The sequence below is a fragment of the Lissotriton vulgaris genome, chromosome 7 (genome assembly GCF_964263255.1).
Source record: "Lissotriton vulgaris chromosome 7, aLisVul1.2, whole genome shotgun sequence".
Classification (NCBI taxonomy): Eukaryota; Metazoa; Chordata; class Amphibia; order Caudata; family Salamandridae; genus Lissotriton; species Lissotriton vulgaris.
In genome coordinates, this window is record NC_141695.1 from 757811621 (window position 1) to 757838114 (window position 26494).

At 47.7% G+C, this 26494-nt stretch overlaps 1 protein-coding gene across 1 annotated transcript in view; it reads right to left on the reverse strand.

Moving 5' to 3' along the window:
- SDK2 (sidekick cell adhesion molecule 2) overlaps positions 1-26494 on the reverse strand; it is a 590299-nt gene that overhangs the window by 232756 nt on the left and 331049 nt on the right. The window contains exons 11-14 of the mRNA XM_086929413.1: positions 24966-25133; positions 23636-23738; positions 5892-6068; positions 2667-2803 (exon numbers count right to left, since the gene is read on the reverse strand). Of these exons, the coding sequence (XP_086785539.1) occupies positions 2667-2803; positions 5892-6068; positions 23636-23738; positions 24966-25133 (585 nt within the window). The remainder of the gene's footprint in view (positions 1-2666; positions 2804-5891; positions 6069-23635; positions 23739-24965; positions 25134-26494) is intronic.

A 26494-nucleotide genomic window follows, 5' to 3' on the forward strand; every position in this document is an offset into this window, starting at 1 on the left:
ACTAACGTGCTTCAGCGCCTCACCAGGAGTATAAAGCACTATAGAAATTAAATTATAATACTCTCTTCTAGAAGCACAACTGGGCTGGGGGGCTGTCACATGAGTGTGCTCTAGCACTGAGACCGCGTGCTTCTTTCTAGTTTTAAGGGAGAACCGGCAATGCCTACGCATAGCCTCTAGGTGGCAGCAGAGCACTAGATAGTATATACAAGGGACCCGAGTTCAAAGCGTTTGCCCATTCCCAGCTCTGGAAGCACTACGGCTCTCAGGAATCCGCTGCCGCACTAGCTTACCACGATCAAATAAAGTCATTTTGTCAAGCCCTACACAGAAGGGAATCCAGCGAACCATGGATTAAAACGAATCAGCTCTTCGTACTGCAAAGTTGTGTGCGATGCAGTTAGAACTCCCCATCCAAGGCCTCCTCTGACTTCAAACAACTACTTCAGGGGAAGCCCAGCGAACCAGTAAATGTAATCAGATCAATTGACCAGAGCAAGGGGATACCAAAGGCCACTGTGCTTCCTGTCACGTGCAGGGCAGATAAGCTGCACCCGCCGCTTACGCTATCTGCTTGTAAACTTCAGTTCTGTGGAAGACGATTAAGCTACTGAATTTATTTTTATTTTTAAAACTACTATGGAAAGGGGGCAGGTGTTGGAGAGAGGGGGCTGTCGCCAGGGCGTCCGACTTGGCTTTGATAGCGCGACACAGTTTTATGGGGCAAACGTTGAGGGGGAGCCAGACATGTGGCTGATCCAACCTCAAATCTTCCCTAGTAATTGCCGAGTGCCATCCGGGCTCTACTATACACATTGTTGCCCAACCACTGTACCTTCGAGCTCTCCAGTGCCAGCTGCTAATTTTACAGGCGAGTTACCATGTAACATATGAACTTCGAGAAAGTACACAGAACATGTGAACTGTAACACTGGTTGCACCACACATACACAGGATACACATTTAGGGCATCTAAAGAGTTATGCAGAATTAAATGTATTCCCACCTTGCTTGTAACGGTTGGTCTTGAGTTTACCAAGGTGCCAACCCTGGCACAGCTTGCCTACTCAGTGAATGCCCTTATGTCAAGGGCAATTATCTCAAGTCTGAGGGCTCTAGAGAAAAGAGCTACAAGTGGACGGATGGCTTTAAATTATATTTATTGCTCTTTGCCTTCTGGGATGCCCAAGCTGCTGATGAATCACTGTTTATTTTATGCATTTATTTTGCTCCTCTGTGGCAGGGCACTTCATTGAGCAGCTGGAGTCCACACAGGCCCAGATGAAACATATCAGAAAATAGACATCGTCATGAAACACATAGGTCTGAAGACGGCATTTACCCTCCAGCTTCACCCACCGTTCGAGTGTTAACATCGCTGAAGCGCCTCTGGAAGGATAGCACTCTACACGCTTTGGTTAAATAAGATATATAGAGGACTTGTTATGACTATCGACCAATATTCGAGTTAGGAAACTGAGCAAGGACAGAACTTGCAGAATGTATTTGACACATCACAAGAGCATGAATAGGAGCTTGGGATTCTTATGTTGAAATTAAAGTTTTCACATATCTTAGCAAATAACAAATTGTTGATACTAGGCCTGGGCACTCCGCAGAGCTCGCGGAGTGCAGAAAACTCCGGAGTTTCTTCCCTGCTCGCGATCACGAACGGTAAGTTCGCGAGCGCGAGCTGCCGCTCGGGTGGAATTTCTACCCGAGCAGCAGTCCGCAGTGCACTCTGCCACTCGCGGAACTTCGCAGACTTTTTATGTAACTTCGCAAAGTTCTGCGTAGCAAAACTCTGCAAACTATGCCCAGGCCTAGTTGATACGCACAATTTGTCAGATATGAAGTCTAACAGAATGATGGGAATAAATTACAAAGCATCAACACTTGGATGAAATACGAGAATCGTTATACCCTCTTCTTCAGGCTCCACAATCCACAAATGAATGGACTGACACTGCTGCTCTTAAATAAGAACAAAAATCATCTTGTAGGTTTTGACTCCAAGGGGTGCTTGGCCGCTCACTGCCAAATACCTTGGAGGCATTCCCTCAACACTTTATGATATTCCAGAGCAGACCACCAAGGGCGCCTTATCAGCTCTGGACGAATTTAACCACTCCAGTAGCGTGTTCGTTTGCCTTTGGAAGGCAAGAAGACACTGGGCAGGGTATCTGCGAGTAGCATGTTCTTGCCTGCTGTATGTGGAGCTACAAAACTGTGGCAGAAGTAGAATCTTCGTGGACCACCTGGCAACACCAAAAGAAAGTTGGCACAGCAAAGCTTGCCAGGGTGCTCTGGTAGGATTAATGGAGCTACAAATGAGGAAAACACAAAAATTGATTAGGAGACTAAGGAGGCCTCACAGAAACTTTCAATCCATCTTTAGAGGGATGACCTGGGCTACCCCCCACCTGCATAGTGTTAGGGGAAGACCTTCACCCCAGCTTTGATTTTGGGGCCAAGTTTCCTTTGGATTCACCAATATGCTGCTCACACTATTGAAATTCAAATTAGGCAATTTGAGTTGCTAGTAATTCCTTGTGGGTCTGGCTTTGTCTGAAAAGGGTAGCAACTTGCCCTGCCCCTTTTAAATTCTGTCATTCCTTGACAAAATAAGCATTATCCCAGTAGCAAAAGTTCTTTGGATCACTTACTGTTCTCAGACACTTCCATGATGTAGCGGATCAGGGGGCTGTTGCCATCGAAGGGCTTAGCCCAGGTGAGATTGATTGCCCGCTTCTCTAGGGGGCTCAGCGTCGCCGCGGGGTTCTCTGGGGCGTGAGGAAGCTGCCTGGTAAAGGAAAGAGAGAGGAAAATCAGAAGTGTGAAAACAGACACAGAAACTGCACCTGGCAACAGATCTCAGTTCACTACAATGGTGGTATGGAGTAGAGTGGATTCCTGGACTCTCCAGGGGGGCCCCTCAGGTTCTCATGGCGTCCATTAAAATCCTCCAGCGTCCATGCTCAGATTCTCCTATGATGATGTCCAGATTCCAAGGGTGATAATACTCAGGTTCTTCAGGGATACGCCTTGAGATGCTCTCGTTCACCTCGCTAATGAGGCTGCGGAAGTACTACAAGGTTGTTCTTGTGGTCCTCTAGTGTTGCACCTCAGGATTTCCAATATGGCTAGTTCCGCCGTCCTGGTTGGAGAGGGAGACCTGGGCTTCCAGGCAGGTATCATAGGTTGCCCACAGAGACTCTTCAAGTAATGTATATCATGTTATCGGGGTTTCCCCAGTGGCTCCTCAGGTCTCCAGAGAGGCAGCACAGGAAGTCAGAGGAGGCATGTGGACTCAACAAGGAGGCTGCTGCTGTTCCCTCCATGGGCTCTCCTTGGAGGGGTCTGTCCTTCTCCAGGCACGCTTCTCTCTCCTCTGCTTCTCCATTGAGAAGGCACTTCTCAGGCAGCTTGTGAAACACGGTGACAGATGGGCTTTGAACAACCCCACACAAACAAACATTATATAGAATGAACAAAAAGCATTGCACTCAATTATGGAAAAGCAGATTCTTGGCCACATCAGTCACAAACTAAGTAACAGGCACTCTACAGTCACTCATCAATCAGAAGGCACATAGGCAACAAAACATACAAATACATTATCAGGCACATTCTGAATGGCTTGTACATAAAAATATGCAGGCACATTTCAAATAATTGTAACATTAACAATGGCAGTGACAGCAAATAGGTAGCCACGTGCTTGGACACTAAAGATGTGCAGATTTTTTTTCTGCAGGTGAAAGTTTGTTGAATGGAACACTCTTCAATCTTCCAAAGTTGCTGAGTTTTCAACAATTTTGCTCCAGTCGCAATTTGAGAAATGTTTTTAGCCCAAGATGAGGCTTAAATCAAATTCTGCATTGAACGAATGTTTTATTGTTACTCGTATGCAGTTATTTATTTCTTTATTTGGAGTTCTGTAAAGTATTACATGCCCCTGCAAAGTAGCGTGGGATAGCTTGGTGCAGTGAACAAAGCTAATGTAGGCATGAGAGACAAGACAGTTGTCATGGAACTAGGTGCCCCGTCACAAGTCTGTACAAGCACATTCAAGAGAGAGTTGGTGACGCTGTAATAGTGGGAAGGTCTAGGGAAGAACCTACACTGGCGACGGGGTGGCAGGAGCGTAGACCAGTCCTGGGAATATGGATAAAAGATTGAGCAGTGGATAGGCACAGGACAGACAGACATAATCAACACTAAGTTCTATGTGTAGAGAGCAGGTGGTGAGTCTTCAGTACTCTCCTATTCCCAGAGCCACTGTAATTAAGCGAGTCTGCGGCGACTTTCGCATAATTATGGATTTTTCGCATTTGCCAAATAATCTTTCATCTGCCACATAATCTGCTGATTTAAACAACAACAAAAAATGTTTCTAGTTCAAACAGATCCAAAGTTACAAAATATATGCGACTTGTGTTCCTGTGCACCAGAAGGCTTTTCGCAAAGGTTGACTGGTCATCTTTCATTTACTTATTGCTGTATTTGGGTGTTATATTGGTACTAATTAAGGTGAACTCTTTCTCAGACACTGTTACCAAGTGAAAACAATGACAAAATAATGAATTAATAATATCTCAAAGTGTTCCACATTATGCACAGAATTTGCCTTTAATTGCCACATAATTTAGTCAACACTGTCGCATAATTTGGTCCTCCTCTGCCACATAATTCCAGTAGCTCTGCTTATACCCAAATGTGTGACTGGTCAGTGGTTTCAGCAATTTAGACTGTGGGAGTACCGGTGTCTGCTAAGGTTAGACAACCTCAGATCTATAGTGACATGTTCGACCTCACGCACAATCTTTTAAATTGTGATTGCTCAGTTTAGTGGGGGTCTTCAGGATCATGTCTGGTGCTATGCCAGGGCAATGCTAAGGCAACCTGCAAGGGCCACATCAGCAAAGTGGGTTACAGAGCCACTAGACTGGCCCTAAAATTCAAAAAATGACCATAACTGCCTATATCATATTACATAGCATTCTTAGTATCCTTCCAGCAGCTCTACACAGAGTCGACCTGACACCCTCTTCCTGTTTTAGGCCGATGGAAGCACAGACTTGGTGGGTTTGAGCTCTCTGCAGCCTGGAGAGAGAATTTTCTTGGGAATATATAGTTCTATGTAAAGTAAGATTTAATAAAGCACGTTGAGAAAAACTCACCCTTCAGCCAGTTTCCTATTTTGCTAAGAGCCCCGGTATGCTTCCAGGCAGTATTTGAAATGGAAAAATAGAAGTGCAGGTACTCTGTAGCAGAGCACCTGCTTGTATCTTAGAAGTGCTGGTACTCTCCAAATAAAAGTATTACATTGCTCTTGAGAAGTGCCGGTACTCTCCCACTCGATATAAAGAAGTGCCGATGCTCAGTACCGGCCCATTTAAAGCTCTGCTTCCAGGAGCAGGTAGACGTGGGTCTCCTCTGTACACGTGATCGCTGATAGCGTAGCTTCCGGCGTCAACGCCAGCAGTGCCCTGTAGAAACTGAACAGGTTCTCACGAGGGACGACCTTGGGGGGCTCTTTCAAGCCGGCTAATGTAGCAAACATTCATACTGCTTTAGAAACATTTAATACAGAAAGACACGTGTTCAAACAGTCCTAAACATTATCTATGTAGTTGAAAAGGTATAATAGGTGAAAAAATATGTTTTTTCGGAATCCACTTAAAATTCCAGGTGCCTTCACATTTCACAAGGACGCACGTATTTGACCGAAAATAACAGAGTACACGTTCTGTGGAGTTTTGTTACCTTAATGATATTTTAAATGCGCGTGTCCACCATTAAGCTTCCATGGTCTATGCTTTCAAACCCCCTTGGCACCCCTCCCTCCCGACCACGGGTGCCCCGTCCATCCATCGATCCGTGCTCACCTGACTCGCAGGTGCGCGGCCCGGGAGTCGTTGCCGCCCACGGACAGCACGCGGCACGTGTAGGTGCCGATGTCCCCCGACCAGGTCTGAGAGATGTGCAGGGAGCCGTCGTCATCGATACGGATGCGAGCGATGTTGTCGATGCTGATGGGCGAGCCGTCCTTTTCCCACACGTGCCTGTGGATGGAGAAGGGAGCAGACAAGGGGTTAATCACACAGACAGAGGCTCGATGACAGCAGGCTCTTTCTTCACAGCGAACGCGCCTATGCATTGAAATCATGGATGCCCGTGCAGGCTTCTGCATCGGATGGTGGGGTGGGGCTGGGGAGGGGTCAGTCGGATATTTGGTGTGTTTAACAGGGAGAGCCGAGCCAAGGGTCTGGCTCGGAACTTCGACACTGCGCGCGAACCAAATGCTAAGTACATCGAACAACAAGCATCGCGTAAATCATGATACAGTCTCTCCAAAATGCAAAACAGTTGTATTCCTTTAGCGCGTGGAAGCCCAGACTTAAATACGTCACCTTATAGCACTGCACTGACAAGTACGTATTAAAAGTGACAGTTCTTTAACCGTTAGTGACAAAGCAAGGCAGGTGTCATGTAAACCCTGTACCTGACCGAGATTATTGTACAGCAACATTATAGTCTATAAAATACAATAAGATTTGCACTAGTGGTGTTTGAAATTGTTTCCATACAGAATAATGAACACAAAAGAGTTTGGTGAAATTACATTTTTGCCTAAAATAACACAATTTCAGCAGGGAAGAGTGATTTTTCCCAGTTTTGGGGTTGCACGTTGTACATATCAACCTGTAAACGGGTATCTATCTTATGTTGAGGATTTTTTTCACCTCTTTGTGGAGTTTTTATATAGTGGGATCTGGACCTGAAGGTATTGGTGCACTTTACACGAGCACCAGTTACATTACACAAGGTCATCATTCATTCTTAACAATAATCGGACGATTACCAAAAATCACAAGATGTTGAGAAGTCACCCAGACTCGAACCTGGTTCCCTAGTTCCAAAGTCGGCAGCTCTTGGCTTAAGCCACACCCAGGATACAGGGAGGAGGCAGAACCTCAAGCTGAGCCAGAGCCAGGCTTCAGACTCAAGCCTGGCGCGAGCTTCAAGTGGCTCACCCTTCTCTAACAGGCAGTCTATTCCTTGTAACGCTTATACACATTCTGCATACCAGAGGGTGCTCCTCCCTGAACATTTATCTATCAGACCACGATCCATTGAAATTGTGTACTCAATAACAATAAAATAACGCATCCCGCCTATACTGCGGCCTTCAGAAAGGGATTCAGCTGCCTCTTCCAGACTGTTGAGTATCTTTATCTCATAGAGACTTCTAGCTGTAGATTCCTTACCTTTGAATTTCCCAGGCATCCAGCATCTGCAGCTAGATAGAGTCTAATGCGTTACAGAAGGTAAGTAGCTTGTTCATCTTGAACCAGGAGTCTGTTCAAGAACAGGGCATAACTGTTCTTATAAAACCCGAATTGCAGTTATCCAGGCCACAAAGTAGAGCTGGCCTGGTGCATTACTCGTGTATGTTTCAGACTCGTTCCCAGATCTTGGAGTTGTATGACCACCAAGCAGCATCAAAAGATGCTTGGCATGTGGTCTGTATAGATTAGAGTACTAGGTACGAGGTCTCAGAAGGAAAGTTGAGCCCTCAGAGCACCCTTGAGTCTCCCAGGAGCTTGGTCTAGCGCTTAAAGCCTAGTGCATAGGAGGCGTGCAGAGGTTTTTTTCTGAAACAATAATATAACAGTGTTGTACAATGTCCAGCACTGGCTTTTTCTTTAAAAAAAATAATAACACTTTAAATGGTCATGACATTATAGGACAGCAAAAATAGAGAAGAAAGGTGGCAGTCTCCGGGCCCGATCCTTCAGGAAACACTTCAAATGCATCCCGAGGCTGAAGCCTTAATGTGCCGTTTGCAGAGTGATTCCTGTATTGAACTGTGAGTTTTGTTCAGCAGAATACCCTTCATAGGAAGCAACAAACAATAATGCCACATGAGTGTTCAGCACCATGGACAGCTCGTGGGCTGAAAATGTTAAGAGCTGAGCTGAGTTGCATTAAAACTCTGCAAGATTCCGCAGAGTTCTGCAAACAGGTGGAAATCAGTACGTTGCGCCGCTTGCACTGATTTTTAGCGCTGGGAGCTAGATCCATGCTGAAAAATCAGCATGAACGGCACCATGCAGTGCGCCAGAGGGCGCTGCTTCTTGAATTCCCCTCTAGTAGGTTTCTTCTTGAGCTGCAGCTTTCTCATGGCGGACGGTCACTACCACCCGCGTTGGAAAAATATCACCAGGTGCCTCTCCTAGTGCCTGAAAATGATGCATGCCAATTTTCATTTGCACATGCCAACCTCACAAGAAAAAACACCACTATGTGACAGTTTGCCCATTTTGGTTAGTACTCCGCATGAGGCCAAACCTTCACCAACTCCACCGTCAGAGCAGAATTTATCACCCACCCCTACTCTGCAGGAAATAAGAACCGATAGTTCAGAAGGTATAAGTCATAGTGGGAAAATTCCAGTCACCCAGGACAACAGGAGAATCCTGATTGGCTACTGTTCATGCTTGAGACACAGGGTCACAGTTCCCATACTCACCGGCAGTCCCTTTTTTAAGACTATGGATTGGCACCCTTACCAAGAAATGTTTTCTGGAATCCCAGACTTAGTTCACACAAGGTTCCGTGCATTTCACAATCACAAACTCAGGACCTGAAGCAGAGGCGCCATCAGGACATCTGCACAGCCCAGCAGGGTAGCAGAGACCCCCAGGGGAGCTGCTGAAGCTCTTCTGATATCCAGGTCCACGGATGGTGGGGGCTGCACGTTCTTCTCGCACTGGCAGAAGGACACAGGGTTCTGGAAGGGGTATCCCTGCACCGGTAGAGACCTCGCAGTTCAGGAGGGCATGCCCACCAAGCAGAATCAGCGCTGCCAGGGGCAGATCGCCACCACTTTGCTGTGATTGCATTTCTCACTGGAGAGGGGTCTCTGGAGGGCTTCATTGTGCCTCAGGGCAGCTCCTTTCTTCTTAGTCTGGCTGGGGACCTCCTCTCGGGTCCCTGGGCAGAGCCAGAAGCTTGGTCCCAGATGAGAGGACACAGACAGATAGACAGCCCGTAGCTCCGGTCCAGCGGGCATCAACAGTCCACACCAGTCCAGTTCCGCGCTCGGGATCGAGCTCGTCTCGTGACTGTGGCATGTGGGCTTGTGGCACAAGGACAATCAAATTCATCACAGGGTTTCTCCCGCCCTGCAAGGGCCACGTGCACATTCCTAGTGCCAAGATCCTGAGCACGCGGTACAAAAGGGGGTGGCGATGGACGGAGCATCTGAATCAATCAAACACTCACACCCAGTCAAAAGATCTGGGTTTAATCCATCACCGTTCTTTAGCCCACTCTGCCACCCCAGTTCAGACATGGTCCTGAGCACGGGCATTCTGTTGGCCAGAACCAGCTCTGCTCCCTGTATGCTGCTTGCATGCTCATAAAACATTTTTATTTCCAGATTAATATTCTACTTTTCTGTCTAATGGCTCGCTGACAAAGTTAAAGTGGCCGTTAAACCATAAAACTACTTTACATATGTGCAAAGCTGGCCTGTGTCCATCATGAAATCCTTCAGACTAGGACTTCGCGTTCCAATGTGCAAACCCGCGCCTCCGAGCCACTGAAAGGGGCATCGGTGTTCAGAGCAAAGGCCTAGTCGTGCTAGGAACCGCGATGTGCGGGTGTGCGCCTTCCCAAGTGACTTTCATTGTGGCTTGCATCAGTCACCAACAGTGTGCGGAGCGGCTGAGGGTGGGTGCGCTACCTGTGGCCTCACTGCGCTGCCTGTTGTGGTCGCTGCACTGCCTGTCATGATCGCTGCATTGCGCTGTCTGTGGGGTCACTGTGCTGCCTGTTGTGGTACTGTGCTGCCTGTCATGGTAGCTACACTACGCTGACTGGGGTGGTCCCTCCCCTGCCTGTCATGCAGGGGCAGCTCCTCCATTAGGGCGAAGGAGCGCTGCCCCACTGCTGTCTCGCTGTAAAACTACCATTTTATGTTCTGTTTCTCGCACTGCGAGAAAGCAGAAGGGTTTGGGTGGGGGCGGGCAGGTGGGCGGGTCTGCTTTAGGGCAGGGGAGGAGTGGCTTGATCCTTGCTGAGGGCACTGACTGTTTGGTCGGCCCTCTTGGGCCGACCAAACCAGTCATGCGCACTCTGCCTTTTCTCCATGAAGGCTGCATGCAGCCTACATGGGGAAAATGGCCTCCCCATTGGTGCCTGGCTGGGCGGCGGCCGAGCAATCACATTGCTGCCATTGCAGCGTTGTGATTGACTTAGGGGAGGGGAGGCGGGCGAGCAGGAAAACGCGGGACCCGAGGACAGGTACGTTTTTTAAATGTATTAACCCCTGCGCGACCCCCCTGCCCCCTCACCTGCGATTAATACCGGCAGTGACTGCTGTCATGGTCGCTACACTGCACTACCCGTGGTGACTGTTGCCTAGCGCTGTCTGTAGAGTTGCTGTGCGGCCTGTAGTGATTGCCACACTACCTGTGGCGTCACTGTGCCGCCTGGTATGGTAGCTACAGCGTGTTACCGATGGAGATCTTTATGCTGTCTGTCATGATCGCTGCACTGCCTGACACAGATGGCCCACAGGCGACGCTAAGTTGCACATGCTCCGCTTCCTAGCAAAGTTCCATAGCAGGCTGGGGTAGAACCGGCCTCATACTTTCGTGAGAAATCCACAGACACCCTCAATACTACATTTAGAAAATGCATCCACCCTCTAAAAGTTTTAAACAAATGTCTGAAACGATCTCAATTTCCGTCCTTGATAAAAAAAATGTGAAGGTGTCTACAGTTCTCCCCTCAGTCACAACACTTCAGCCATGCTAGTGGAATACACAGGGCCAAAAAAGAAGCATCCTTGCGCTTCATTTACAGAGGCAACCACCTCAAGGGTATTCATGTTATCAACCATATCTGTACACAGATTTTAGCCAGGGATCCGCTAGACGGCTAACAGGGTACCACTGCAATGATCTCAGGGTACCACTGGAGTAGGGTAACCAACTGGCATGGGTTGAAATTCAGGACGGTGAGTGTAAAAATTCAGGACAAAAGGTCAACATTCAGGACAAAACTTCGAGACAAAAGGTGTGTTTTACAGACACATCAGAGGAGATCGCGCAATAGCATATAAGTAATCTCATCTATATCCAAACATATTCATCCATCTGCAAACCTATCCATCATGTATCTTTTCATCCATCATTTCACTCATCCATCCCTCCATCCACACTTTCACTCATCCATCCACACTTTCACCCTATCCATCTGTACACTCATCCATCCACTCTTTCACCCATCCATCCACTCATCCACCCATTCAGCCATTTACCCTTTCACCCATCCAGCCATCCTTTCACTTAACCATCCATCCACCCAGTCACTCAGCCATTCACCTTTTCAGTCATCCATCCATTCTCCCTTTCTCTCTCCATTGACCATTTCACTTAGCTATCCTTCCTTCCATCCATCCATCTACTCATCCACTCATAAATCCATCCATCGACCATATCACTCATTCATCCTTTCACTCATCCATACACCCATTCACTCGCCCATCATCCACCCTTTCACTCATCAATCCATCCTCTCGCTCATTATCCATCCATTCACCCTTTCATTCATCATTCACCCTTTCAGTAATCCATCCAGCCATCCATCCATCCCTTCACTTACTCACTTGCCCATCTTTTCATATTAATTATGAGCTGAGCCTTTGTATGCAGAGTTGCAGACAGAAGCGGCAACTCTGCAGACAGAAGCGGCCCATCAAGAATTTCACCGTTGCTGTAGTTCCTAAAGCAAGGGGTGGAATGGGGGTAGGGTTCACTATGCAGCTGCACATAGGCAGTCTAAAAAAGTGGAAGTCACAAGTCATGCATGATGCACAGTGCCATGCCATGAGGTGATTGTGCCATGGTGTTGTTTCCAGGGCTTTAAGCGGGATGGAAAAACAGGGGGGGGCTGTCTCTCCAAAGGAAGGGGGTGTTTGGTGTAATTAAGAGTGTAGCTTAAAACACCTAAGCAAAATACCTGTGCCGCTGAACAGGTATTTTGTCTCTTCTGTCATTGCATCCAGATATATGACACAACGAGTAACGTTACACCTACAACAAGCCAGAACAATTGGCTTTGTCAATGGTTATTAGTTGCAAAAAATAAAAACTAAGCAACATGGCTTCGTTGAATATTATATTGAAAATGCACTTCTCTAAAACGATGAGACTGAAAGAACTCTAGCCCGGGCCCCTTCTTTTCAACTTGTTTCGCCAGCTTCTTTGAATGAACTGGATTCTCACGAAGCAGCATTGGTGTTTTTGCACATTCCTTCCAACTGACAGAATGCGCTGCCCTAGACCGTGGCAGGAGTAGGCCACAGCATGCAGTAACACTCCAAAGTGGCCCATTGTCATTCTGTATGTGGCAATCAGCTGCATACAGGATGACAATGGGCTCTTGTGCTCCAAGGAGGGGTGCAAGGCGGCCCCATCAGGGAGCTGAGGCTTCATACAGGGAACAGTGCTGGTTCTTGTTATACCCAAAATGATGGACAAAAGGCGTCCGTAAAAGGGATCCTCACAGACAACGAACGTGAGGTCCAAATTATGGACGGTCCGTGAAACTTACGGACGGTTGGTCACCCTACACTGGAGGGATCTCAGGGTACCACTGCAACGATCTCAGGGTACCAATGCAGGGATCTCAAGGTACCACTGCAACGATCTCAGGGTACCACTGCAACGATCTCAGGGTACCACTGCAACGATCTCAGGGAACCACTGCAGGGGTCTCGGGTATTGCTGCAGGGGTCTCGGGTATTGCTGCAGGATCGCAGGGTATCGCTGCAGGATCGCAGGGTATCGCTGCAGGATCGCAGGGTATCGCTGCAGGATCGCAGGGTATCGCTGCAGGATCGCAGGGTATCGCTGCAGGATCGCAGGGTATCGCTGCAGGATCGCAGGGTATTGCTGCAGGATCGCAGGGTAACGCTGCAGGGATCTCAGGGTATAGCTGCAGGGATCTCAGGGTATAGCTGCAGGGATCTCAGGGCATTGCTGCAGGGATCTCAGGGTATTGCTGCAGGGATCTAAGGTGTCAGCTGCAGGGACCTCAGAGCACCACTGCAAGGATCTCAGGGCACTGCTTCAGGGATCTGAGGGTACTGCCACAGGGAACTCAGATCGCCGCTGCAGGGAACTCAGGGTACCGCTGCAAGGTCTCACAGTACCTCTACATCACTCTCAGATCACAGCTGAAAGGTTTTCAAGGCACTGCAGAGGAGCCCTCAGTACACCGCTGCAAGACTCTCAGGTTACAGCTGGACAGTTCTCAGGGTACCGCTGCAGGGCTCGCAGGCCACAGCTGTAGGTCCCTCATGGTACTACGGCCAACTCCCAAGTTACAGCTGAAGACTTTCAGAGTATAACTGCAAGGGTACTGTTGCAGGGCTCCATAAGAACTACTGTCTGTTACACGCCTCTCAGGGTACTGTTGCAGAGCTCCTAGGGTACTACCACGAGGTACTCATGATACAGCTGCGAGGCTCTCAAGGTACCTGCGGGGCTCTCTGGGTTTTCGCTGCAGGGCTCTCTGGGTTTCGCTGCAGGGCTCTCTGGGTATCGATGCAGGGCTCTCTGGGCAGGCCCGGACTGGCCGTTGCGGGCACCGGGCAATCCCCCGGTACGCCGCAAGGGTGGGAGCTGGTTTTGGGCCCTGTGGGTCGTTTTTGTTACAGGGCCGTTTTTGCAGCATAGCAAAATCGGCCGAAAACTGGCCCCGCCAAAAGAGCTCGGTCGCACCCCCAGGGGGCCGTCCGAGCACTTTGCAGGGCCGGTTTTGGTTCTCAGACCGGCCCTGTCTCTGGGTATCACTGCAGGGCTCTCAGGGTATCGCTGCAGAGCTCTCAGGGTATCACTGCAGGGCTCTCGGGGTATCACTGCAGGGCTCTCGGGGTATCGCTGCAGAGCTCTCTGGGTATCGCTGCAGAGCTCTCTGGGTATCACTGCAGGGCTCTCTGGGTATCGCTGCAGGGCTCTCGGGGTATCACTGCAGGGCTCTCTGGGTATCGCTGCAGGGCTCTCGGGGTATCGCTGCAGAGCTCTTGGGGTATCACTGCAGGGCTCTCTGGGTATCACTGCAGGGCTCTCTGGGTATCACTGCAGGGCTCTCGGGGTACCGCGGCAGGCTCTCGGGGTATGGCTGCAGGGCTCTCTGGGTATCGCTGCAGGGCTCTCTGGGTATCGCTGCAGGGCTCTCTGGGTATCGCTGCAGGGTCCTTGAGGTTTTGCTGCAGGACTATTGGGGTATCACTGCAGGGCTCTCGGGGTATCACTGCAGGGCTCTCGGGGTAACGCGGCAGGCTCTCGGGGTATGGCTGCAGGGCTATTGGGGTATCACTGCAGGGCTCTCGGGGTATCACTGCAGGGCTCTCGGGGTAACGCGGCAGGCTCTCGGGGTATGGCTGCAGGGCTATTGGGGTATCACTGCAGGGCTCTCGGGGTATCACTGCAGGGCTCTCGGGGTATGGCTGCAGGGCTCTCTGGGTATCGCTGCAGGGCTATTGGGATATCACTGCAGGGCTCTCGGGGTATCACTGCAGGGCTATTGGGGTATCACTGCAGGGCTCTCGGGGTATCACTGCAGGGCTCTCGGGGTATCACTGCAGGGCTCTCGGGGTATCACTGCAGGGCTATTGGGGTATCACTGCAGGGCTCTCGGGGTATCGCTGCAGGGCTCTCGGGGTATCACTGCAGGGCTCTCGGGATATCGCTGCAGGGCTATTGGGGTATCACTGCAGGGCTCTCGGGGTATCACTGCAGGGCTCTCGGGGTATCACTGCAGGGCTCTCGGGGTATCACTGCAGGGCTCTCGGGGTATCGCTGCAGGGCTATTGGGGTATCACTGCAGGGCTCTCGGGGTATCACTGCAGGGCTCTCGGGGTATCACTGCAGGGCTCTCGGGGTAGTATAGTAACAATGACTTGCGGAGGGGGGAGAAGGTGCTGGATTTAAAATCCAACACCTCCCTACTGTCCGCACAGACTGGAGTCAGAATATTAAATTATACTATTCCAACATCCAGCACCCCCCTCTGCAAGTCATTGTTACGACTTGCGGGGTAATGGTATGCGTTGTTACAGCGTTGTAACAACATGCTGGGTGATGGGCTGCGGAAAAAAGAGGCATATTTGGCTCTAAGGGTGCCACAGCAAGGCTGTAAGGACACTGCTGCAGGGGTCTCATGGTACAGGTAGACGGCCCCCTGGGTACAGGTGCACGGCTCTGAAGGTACGACTGCCAGACTCGCACAGTGCCCTCTGCCTAACTCTAGGCTACCGGCGCCGATCTGTTGGTGAAGCAATGCCAGCTCTCAGCAGGGCATTGCTACTTAATGGGCAGTCAGCATGCAAGCTGTACAACCACCACCACAGTAAGAAACTGTAGGCAGTGTCCGAACATCCCTAAGGGCAACAGCAGGCATCGGAACCCGGAAATACGTGGTAGAGATGCAGAAGTGAAACGGCCGATAGGTCTGGGAGTCAGGCAGCCACATGTCGATGTTTCCCTGATATCGAAGGGGTGCACGGGTCAGGAAAAGAGTCAGCCCTGCGTCGATAATTCCCGAAAATTCTGTGCTTCTCAAGTGCCAGCTGGGCTGGGGCAGAGGCAGTTGCTCATCAAGTGACTCACTGCCCTACGAGGCCAGCTCGCCACTGGTGTTCACACAGAACTGCATTTCCGTCGCGTGTGCAGCGCTATTACGCTGACATGCTTGAGAACAGTTCAACAACCTGCTGGGAGCTGAAAAGGTCACCCTGATTAAAATGTCCACGTGTGAAGATTGTAAATCAGCAGCCAGACACCGGCCTGAGACTGAGCATTACGCACACTCTCATGGGCTGATTAATTCCCATGTCGAGTGACTTCTAAGCACTCGGTTGAGAGTCAGCACTAGACTCAGGTGCTGCTGATTGGCCCAAAGGGACGCCGGAAGCTGTGCTGAGGGACAAGTCCCTCTGAAGGGCCAGTAGGGGGCAGAGTCAGCCGAATGTGGGACAAGTAAGTCGACCGACTCTCCCCAGCTCTGCTGCGTCTCAGCTGCACACGTCTTCAGACTTACCTGGCCAAGGGACCACCTTCGGCGCATAACTAATGAAACCGAGAACAGAAAGCTGCTGCTTAACTGCTGAGAGTGGAATAAAGAGACCCGGGTTCTAATTTAGACATCCCACTCGAGCAAAGAGTGACCAAATGTAAATCACAAATCCCAGTTACGAAGAAGGTTACATATGGCACAGACGAGCTATAAAGCAATGGATTGGAATGTGGCTCTAGTGACAGATTATTTCAAGTATTGCACTCATCACTCGTCTGCCACCTGTCTCTCTAAGTAAGAGGGGTAAGTCCAGATGTGAGCTTGAAATGGCACAGACAAGGTATAAAACGATGGACAGGAATGTGGTCTGAAGTAATTACCAGTGGCAGAGATGCATTCAAGTATTGCGCTCATCCCTCTCTCTGCCCTCTGAGTTTCTCCAAGCAGGAGGGTCATGGCAGAACGCTGGAATGACTCAACCTCGCTCTGCTGTAGGTCTTAAGCTGCATCCCACTGACAAGACCCCACAAGGCCGAAGCTGGTCTAGGGTCGCCTCTGATCCCGTTCAGAGTGGGCCTGGCCTAGCAATTAAGTCTCGACCATCCCTTAGGTTTTAGGGCCAATAATGGATTGCATATGGGTGAGCACTGTCTGTAACAGCACACACAAGTAAAAAAATGATGGATTGGAATGTGATGGAGAGGGATTAGCTATGGCAGACATCAATCCAAGCACTCTGTCCATCACATTTTGTGCCACACAGAAGAAAAAACACACTAGTCTATGTACTCATATGCTCAACCATTGCAAAGCGAGCCAAGAGCCCAGGGCCCCCTTCTGGTGCTCCTCTGGACGACAAATCACACCGGCAATCAGCAACAAGCCTCCTAAAGCGACCCCAGCAGTCCAGGCTAGCGTCCCAGCTCCTACCACGAAAGCGGGGAGACAGGACCTACAGAGAAACCAGGGAGAAACCTCACACACCTTCGAAGGTGCAAAGGAACAAAGGACCATTTCAGCTTCTACAGAGAGACCATTGATGTACAATGTGCATCAAACACACACATTTACTTGCACCCCTGGCACAGAATTCAGTGATATCGCACTTCAAATAAAAGGGCAGACATATCACCTCCTAAACAGAAATCATCAACAGACATCACTTTATACGGAGAGATATGGACAGACAATCACATGCACAGGAATACATCTCATCTCAATTCAAACACAGAGACACAATTAACCCTGTGCTGAGGAATCCTAGGCAGACATTTCATTTCATATACAAAGCCTGGGGCGGCCATTTCACCTCGTATAGAGCAATAACGGGCACATATCTAACTTCATTAACAGAGAGAGGGTCAGACATTTCACACCGAGATCAGAAATCTAGTACAGACATCTGGCTTCACACACAGGAACAGGGACACACACTTGGGCTCCTGCACATAAATAATAGACAGACATCTCACCACACACACAGGAGTGGCAGACAGACGTGTCTTTTATATATGGGTCTACCCTAGACTGAGTGATGACAGGGAGGGGGGTACACACAAATAGGCACAGTTTTGTATATATAGAGCTTACTGACACATGTTAGCAGCTTCATGGCGTTGTGAATCACAGGAGTCAATGTTGCGTTGCGTGGCTCAATGCTATGCAATGTTTGGAGTTAAGAAAGATTAAAGGCTGAATCCGCCTAGTCAGGATTCCAGCTCGCTTCTTGTGAGCTACACAGAGATCACTAGATCATGTCTTAACCTTTTCATCTGTTCCACCTTTGTCAGTATGGGGCTGACAGGCAGATGCAAGATGAACATGGTAAAGTCACTGTATCGCAATACCACACACAATGCGAGACAGAAAATGAAGACATGCGGCCGAATAGGTGACCTGAGTGCCTACTATTTGACAAAAGTAGGTGCTAGACACTATTCATAATACTAAGAAACAGTAGATAGTGGCATTAGAAAAACACGAAGCAGATTAATTACTCAGAGTATCAGTTCCTAGTATCTGGATTGATGTGTATGAAATAATGGAAAAACGAAAACTGAGAACCCACATTGGAGGAAACCATAATATGAAAAAAACAATTTTAAGGAAAGACAATTTTAAGGAAATGCAGATACATTGAAATGTAAAAAGAACATTTGAAAGGAAAGATCATTTTAAGGAAAAATCCTAAATTATATTAAACTTGGATGGAGTTTAGGACTAGTGAGGGGTTTTTAGGGTTCAGGGATTGGTAATTTTTAGTGGTGAGCAGGGGTTTTTAAGCAGTCAGAAATGGGTGGACTTCAGGCATAGAAATGTTTTTAAGATTCAGGGATAGGTGAGTTTCGGGCGGTGAGGGTTTTTTAGGTATCAGGAATAGGTGGAGTTTAGGGTTGGTAAGAGATTTTTAGGGCTCGCGGATCAGTGTAGTGTTCAGGGATGTTGGGGCGTTAAGAGGTTTCAGCATTCATGGTTGGGTGGAGTTAGAGGTGAAGAGGTTTTTTTAAGCTATCATTAATGGGTGGAGTTTGGGGGTGCAGAGGGTTTTTAGGGGTCATGGATGAGTAGAGTTTAGGGGTGTGAGGTACTTTTAGGGCTCAGGGATGGGCGATTTGGGGTGTTGAGAGGTTTTGGGGTTCATGGATACGTGAGTTTATGGCTGGTGAGGGTTTTAAGAATCAGTGATCGGTAGAGATTAAGGATGGTGAAGAGTTTTTAGGGTTCAGGATTGGGTGGAGTTAAGGGTGGTGAGGGGTTTTAAGGATTCAGGGATGGGTGGAGTTTAGATTTAGAAAGGAGTTTTTAGGGTTCAGGGATGGGTAGAGATTAGGGGTGGTGAGGGATGCTAAGGGTAATGGATGGATGGTGCTTAAGGGCAGTGAGTTATTTTTAGGGTTTAGGAATGGGTGTAGTTTGGGTACGTTGAGGGGCTGTAAGGAGTCTGAAGTGAGTGGAGTTTAGGCATAGAAGGGTTTTTTTAGGGTTCAGGAGTGGGTGGTAGAATTTAAAGGTAGCACAGCGTTTAAAAGTTCAGGGATGGGTGGAGCCTAGGAGTAGAAAGGGCTTTTTGGGGTTCAGGGATGTATTTACACTTTAAAAATAACATGTCAATTTCAAATAAAAAGACATTCTATGAATTGGTTTCTATCAAATGGTAAATGCCATTCATTCAGAAAAAATTTCTGAAACAGTTTAAATGAAATGGTTTCCCGATAACGGTATTCCCTTAAATTGTTTTCTATGAAATTACAAACAACCAACTGGACAGCATTTGGTATGGAAAGTGGGAAGCTCCTGGAATATCGAGATATACATCAGCTGTGACCAAATAGAATTTGTGAACTTCTACACAGTCACATTTTAACCACAAGTAGGTCTCATTATATCTTGTGGGACAAGGGTTTACCTTTGCAGCTGCTTTCAAAACCAAAGACAGCGTCTTAAAAAAAAAGAGCAGAACTATCTATCCTTGGAGCAGCGGCCCGAGGATCCTGGATAAAAAAGGGTCCATTTCAACCTCAAATGTGGCTCCGACTTGCTGCCCAACATTAACTCAGGGGCTCATTTAGCTTGATTGAATTAGGACCCATGCCATCTTTAAAGCGCCACTGGTCTTAAAAGATTGCTCTCTGCCAGCTGAGAGTGCGTCATGTGCTTCATAGTATGCCAAGAAGGCTAACTGTACACATGCGACTACTTTTGTTACAACAGACAACACAAAGAACTCACAACGTTAAAGCAATCCGAAAATTCCCATATGCAACCAGAAAACAACCCCATATTTCCCTCTTTTTTGCCGCATACAGGGCAGACACATGCCAGGTCCCGGGCGCTGAGCTCCGCTAGAACACAGGACTGATGAGAGGTCTGGCTGTGTTTATATGTGACTAATTATGTAAGTGAATGACGCAGAGTAAGCATGAGTTCTGTTGGTGAGTGTTTCCAAAAACGCTTCTAACCTACTAGTTCGTCGAGGGACGATCCCTCTCAAGCCCTCAAGGTGGCAGCAGAGGCACACCCGCGCTGTCACATTCCGATTCTGCACTGACATTAACTTAGGCATGGAAGGAGAGAGGCGCCTCCTCGGACGCCAGTGAGAATTAATATCGCCCAATAAAATATTCACCACGGCTGAAGTTAAGTAATATCAATTTTTCAAGTCATATTAAATTTTTTAGTAAGTTGACTCTCTCTCTCTCTCTTCCTTATTAGTGCTGTCAAGCACCGTTTCCAATGGTTCTTCCTGGCGTCACCCACGTTCTGTACGTCATGGAGTACGCAGAGTTTCAGTTAACACTCAGAGTTTAAGTCTATTAGGACCATGTCGGGGTTTACTCAGCGTCAACATTGTCCATGTGACACTCTTGAGACAATCTTTGAATAGAGATCACTGTCTCCTAAATCATCTTTAAAAAAAGTCTTTATTTTATTTGAAGTTTTATATAGTGTGAACTCGGCCAGAAGGCATTGGAGCGTTTTATAGGTCGATTAAGTGATTTGCCTAGAATCACCGGTTGTTGAGGGGACCCCGAGACTCGAACCTGTTTTCCGAGTTCCAAAGCCTGCCGCTCTGGCCGTTACGCCACGTCCTCTAAAAAGGGGTGGGGATAACGCTATAAAACACGAACGCTACTAAAACTGGCAAAACTGCTCAGCTGCTTGTTGCAGAAATCTTGGGGGCAACACCAGAGCCCCGAGGCAGTCATAAGGAATAATTTTATGAGGCCCTTTGTCTCAAGGCGTTTTTATGTTTGAGGTTTTGCCAACGGCCGAGAAGTTACCCGGGGAGGCAGATATGTCAGCGGCACTGGAATAGTTACAAGCACAACGACCATGGGATAGGATGAATGATGGCCGCTATCTATGTCGAACTTCAGCTGCCTCACACACCATTATGCTCGGTTTTCATTCTTCTTTGCCTCCAAAAATGCAGCTCCAGTGTATTCAGGGCTATTATTGTCTCATGCCTGAACAACTTCAGCTGATCTCTAGACAGGCCTTCGAGACAAAACCAGGTTCACGAGGTCTCTGAGGGGCTCCCAGGTGCAGCCCACAGACCCTTCAAGGCAACATGTAAACCCGATACATTAACCAGGATTAATGGCTTACTTAAGTCAGCACACTCATCTCATTCACAACAATCACCCGACCAGGGCCATAAGATCTAGTCGGGCTAATGACCCCAGTGTAAAAAAAAATGTCTAAATTGCGGGTAGAAAAATAGGAGAACTGAGTCCTAAACTATGAAAGGGACCCCGTATGCACCTGTAGAGAAGGCAATGAGGACCACCTCAGTTTCAGAGACTTTAAACACCCTCCTGTGTCAAAAGGCATCTTGGTCAATGCCTAGGGCTTCTAGCTGTCCCAATCTGTTTTCTTCACTACTTAAACTCGCCTTCCTTTCCCTCCAAATCTTTCTGTTCTCTCACCGAGCCGCCACCCAGGACCTCACACGTTCCAAAGTAGCATCTCCGACTGCATGGTGCATATCAAAAAAACACGCTACATACATACATACATAATTAATCCATGTCACGGCTCTCCCTGAGGCAATATTCCATTCCCAAGGCTAGATTTGTCAATACTGTGTCCATATAGTTGATTAAAACGACACTTTTAAGAAATATATCAACAGAAATGCATAATGCTATGAGGATTTATTTATTCCTTAAGAATAACATGTCCAATGAGGAGCAAGGTAATGTTCTGTTGAGAGATAACATGTATTGACTAACAGAATGCAGAGCCCATATAGAATCTAATTGTAGGCCCCTGGCCAGAAAATAACACCTCAAAACCCAAATAAAAAGAAAAAAGTCAGCCCCGTGGGATGAAAAGCACCCCAGCCTTATTAGAACACAGGATACTGAACATTTCTCAATCAATAATCTAGTTCAGGTATAGGAGCATGACGTGGTAATAGAGGAAGTGCAGCAGTGTAATAGAAGAGCAGAATGCAGCAGTGGAACAGAAGTGCAGCAGTGGAACAGAAGAGCAGAACTTCAGCACCGTTACAGAAGAACAGAAGTACAGCAGTGTAACAGAAGAGTGGAAGTGCAGCAGTGTAAGAGAAGTGCAGCAGTGTAACAGAATGGCAGGACTGCAACAGCATAACAGAAGAGCAGAAGTTCAGCAGTGTAAGAGAAGAATGGAGGTGCAGCAGTGTAAGAGAAGAGCAGAAGTGCAGCAGTGTAACAGAAGTGCAGCAGTGGAACGGAAGAGCAGAACTGCAACCGTGTAACAGAAGAGCAGAAGTGCAGCAGTGTAACAGAAGAGTGGAAGTGCAGCAGTGTAAGAGAAGTGCAGCAGTGTAACAGAATGGCAGGACTGCAACAGCATAACAGAAGAGCAGAAGTTCAGCAGTGTAAGAGAAGAATGGAGGTGCAGCAGTGTAAGAGAAGAGCAGCAGTGGAACGGAAGAGCAGAACTGCAACCGCGTAACAGAAGAGTAGAAGTGCAGCAGTGTAACAGAAGAGTGGAGGTGCAGCAGTGTAAAAGAAGAGCAGAAGTGCAGGAGTGCACAGGAAGAGCAGAAGTGCAGCAGTGTAACAGAAGAGCAGCAGTGTAAGAGAAGTGCAGCAGTGTAAGAGAAGAGCAGAAGTGCAGAAGTGTAACAGAAGTGCAGCAGTGTAACAGAAGTGCATCAGTGTAACAGAAGTGCATCAGTGTAACAGAAGAGCAGAACTGCAGCAGTGTAACAGAAGAGCTAAAGTGCAGCAGTGGGAAAGAAGTGCAACAGTGTAACAGAAAAGCAGAAGTGCAACAGCATAACAGAAGAGAATTGGTGCAGCAGTGTAACAGAAGAGCAGAAGTGCAGCAGTGTAACAGAAGAGCAGCAGTGTAATAGAAGAGCAGGACTGCAACAGCGTAACAGAAGAGCAGAAGTGCGGCAGTGTAAGAGAAGAATGGAGGTTCAACAGCATAAGAGAAGAGCAGAAGTGCAGCAGTGTAACAGAAGAGCAACAGTGCAGCAGTGTAACAGAAGAGGAGAAGTGCAGCAGTGGAACAGAAGTGCAGAAGTGCACCAGAGGAACGGAAGAGCAGATGTGCAGCAGTGGAACAGAGCGCAGAAGTGCAGCAGTGGGACGGAAGTGCAGCAGTGTAACAGAAGAGCAGAACTGGAACAGAAGAGTAGAAGTGCAACAGTGTAACGGAAGAGCAGAAGTGCACCAGAGGAATAGAAGAGCAGAAGTGCAGCAGTGGTACCGAAGAGCAGAGGTGCACCAGAGGTGCACCAGAAGAGCAGAAGTGCAGCACTGGAACGGAAGAGCAGAAGTTCAGCAGTGTAACAGAAGAGCAGCAGTGGAACAGAAGAGTAGAAGTGCAGCTGTGTAACAGAAGAGCAGAAGTGGTGCAGTGGAACAGAAGAGCAGAAGTGCAGCAGTGTAACATTGCGACAATTAGTGGTGGAACATTACATTCCACCTTTTGCACCACTTATTTAAAATGTCTGATAAGCACACAATGGTCTGGTGATACAAAGAGGTTAGTCGGTAAGCCTGCTCTGGAGCACAGTGGAAGAATAAAATGTTACCTGACAGTCACACTTGGGTCATGTGTAACTCCACAGGCCATGGACGCTTTTGTTCCCTTAATGACGCTCAGGTCACGAGGAGGACTGGTTATGCGGGTACGGGCTGGAAAACAAAAAGTAATCCTAATGACACGAGCATCTCTGAATTAGCCGGATGATCTACGATGGCCATGATGTCTTGGAACTCTATGACGGACATTACCATTCGCTACAATGGACTAGTCTTCGAAACGTCTATGCTGTGGAAACCCATTGGAAACAAATGTTGTCTTCAACAGTCTATGAGGGGCCTGTTCTCTTGGAACTCATTACGATGAATCTCTTGGAAGACTCTATGAAGGCCTTATTGTATAGAAATGCTCAATGTTCGTCAAGCTGTCCGGGAACTCACAACTATGGGTGAACTCTCTATGAAGAACGTGTCTTTGAACTCAACAACTGGCATGTTGGCTTCTAACTCTCGATGGTGGACATGTCTTGCTGTATAACAAACATGATGTCTTTGAACTTTTTATGATATGTATGTCTAGGAATTTTCTGTGATAGACATTGTCCTGCAAGTCTCTTTGATAGGCATATTGACCTGAAACTCTCTGCCATGAGCATGTTGACTGTCAACTATGAATGTTTTCAACTATGAAGGTGTCTAGGAACACTCCACAATGACATGTCTTAGAATTCTCTACAGATGATGTGTTGTCTTACCACCCTCTGACATGGCCATGTTAGCTAGGTACTTTCCACAACAGATATGTCTTGGAATTATCTATAAAGGTATGGTGGAGAGATCATGGAACTTTCTACAATGAATATGTGTTGGAACTCTCCGGGAAGAGTTGAAACTGGTCTTTGAACTCTCTACAGTTGGCAGGCTGTCTTGGAACTCCTGGTGAAGGACATGTCTTAGTCTACCCTACGATGGGCATTGTGTCTTGAAACTCCTTATGATGTAATAAGCTTTGAATTGTCCATGATGGACGGATGTATGACGGTACAACGTGTGCTTTTACAACGCGTACCGTTACGACGCAGAATTTAAAACGCAAGTCGTTACAACGACTTGCGTTGGGGGGTGCTGGATAGTGAATAGTTAAATTTACTATTCCAACTCCAGTCCCCGTGGATAGTAGGGAAGGTGTTGGATAGTAAATTAAACTATTCCCTATCCTAGAGCGCCCTCCAGCGAAAGTCGTTGTAACGACTTTCGTTGTAAAGCCTGCGTGGTAATGGTACCGCGTTGTAAAAGTTTCGTGGTGAAGGATGTTCCCCATGATGGACATGTCTATCGAATAGAAACAGCATATATTGTTGTTTTGTGACTAAATCTTACCCCACACAGTGACATCTGCTGATGCTTCATCCACACCTCGCGAGTTAGTAGCGAGGCAAGTGTAGGTACCGGCATCAGAAATGTGGGCAGGGCTGATAAGTAGACTTCCAGATTCAAGGAGAGTGAATCGAGGGAGCTGCACTGAGCCGCTGGCCAGAATACGTTCACCTGTAACAAGAGGGAGAGGATGGAAGACTGTCTGAAGTGAATCTGCAAACAAGACCATTCGACATACTGTGACCATTGGAAGTTAGGGGATGAAGAAAGTAAAGAAAAAAAAGGAGTGTAGAGAGCGAGAAATAGAAAGGATTTAAATGTGAATACCATTGTAACACTAATTATACACTATAGTTTAAAATATGCGTTAAACACAACAAAGAGTAGATATGAAGGAGATGGAGAAAACAGGAGAAAGGTAAGAGAGAAAGAGAAAAAGAGAGTAGAGGAAGATGTTTATTTTGGAAGAGAAGTGACAGAAAGGAAGTTAGAGAAAAACAAGGGGAGTTGGAGATGGCAGGGAAAATGGCGCAGATGGAGGAAAGAGGGAACAAATGTGAGACCTAAGTCGACAAGAAAGACATGCGCACACGAGCTTAACATGGATGAACTCACCTAGCAGTGTGCAAAGTCACAGTTTTACTTTGTCAAGTACGCATGTTTCTCGTGAAAACAAAGTAAACTATCTAACGTGCTTGAGATCCTGTGGGCAGCCTTCAATGTGAAAACCATATCTTTTGCAATGTTTTTCATCACCTGTAACCAGGCCCCCACATTCTTTTAAATCATTGTACACCCAAGCACAGTGCTTTCACATAGATTTCCCTCACAAGAGTCTACTATTCACCCACATGTGAGAAAAGGGTAGTGAAGGTGTGAACTCAGGTGCTAGTGATGACGAGTTACCGGTAGCCAAGTACTAGAGATAATGTGCCAGAAAAGTGTGCTACCTCAAGCAAAACACTAGGCAAGGACTGGTGCCAAAGAACTACCCTCATGCAAAGTCACGCGAGAGTGTAGGCTCGAGAAATTGCGCGAGTCCGAAAGCTACAGTGAGGCCGAGAATCGGCAACTTCCCGAGAACGTGTTCTCAAAATGAAAGCACACCCCAAAGCAACTCACGAGTACATGTAAAAATGAGCATCCTGAGAAGACATGTATAGGGGAGAAATAATGGGACACGCATTCGTGCACTGTTTTAAGACCTTTGTACACAGAAAAACTTACAAATTATCATGTACACGAGGATGACGGGTATACACATTTGAACACTTTTGTGGACCGGACATGCGTACATCAACACATACATGGATTAATACTCACACACACACATGTTGAATAAATGCAGAGTGACAAACAGGCGAAGGAGGATCCAAAGGAACAAACTTTTAATGAAACACGAAGATCACACGTGCATGAGCAGGAGTGGGTGAGAGGCACACAAAGAAACACACACTCACAAAGCCCTGGGCATAAGGGTACATGCACCGGTGAAGAGAAGAGAAGCGATGAATGTGTACAGGCCCAGTCAA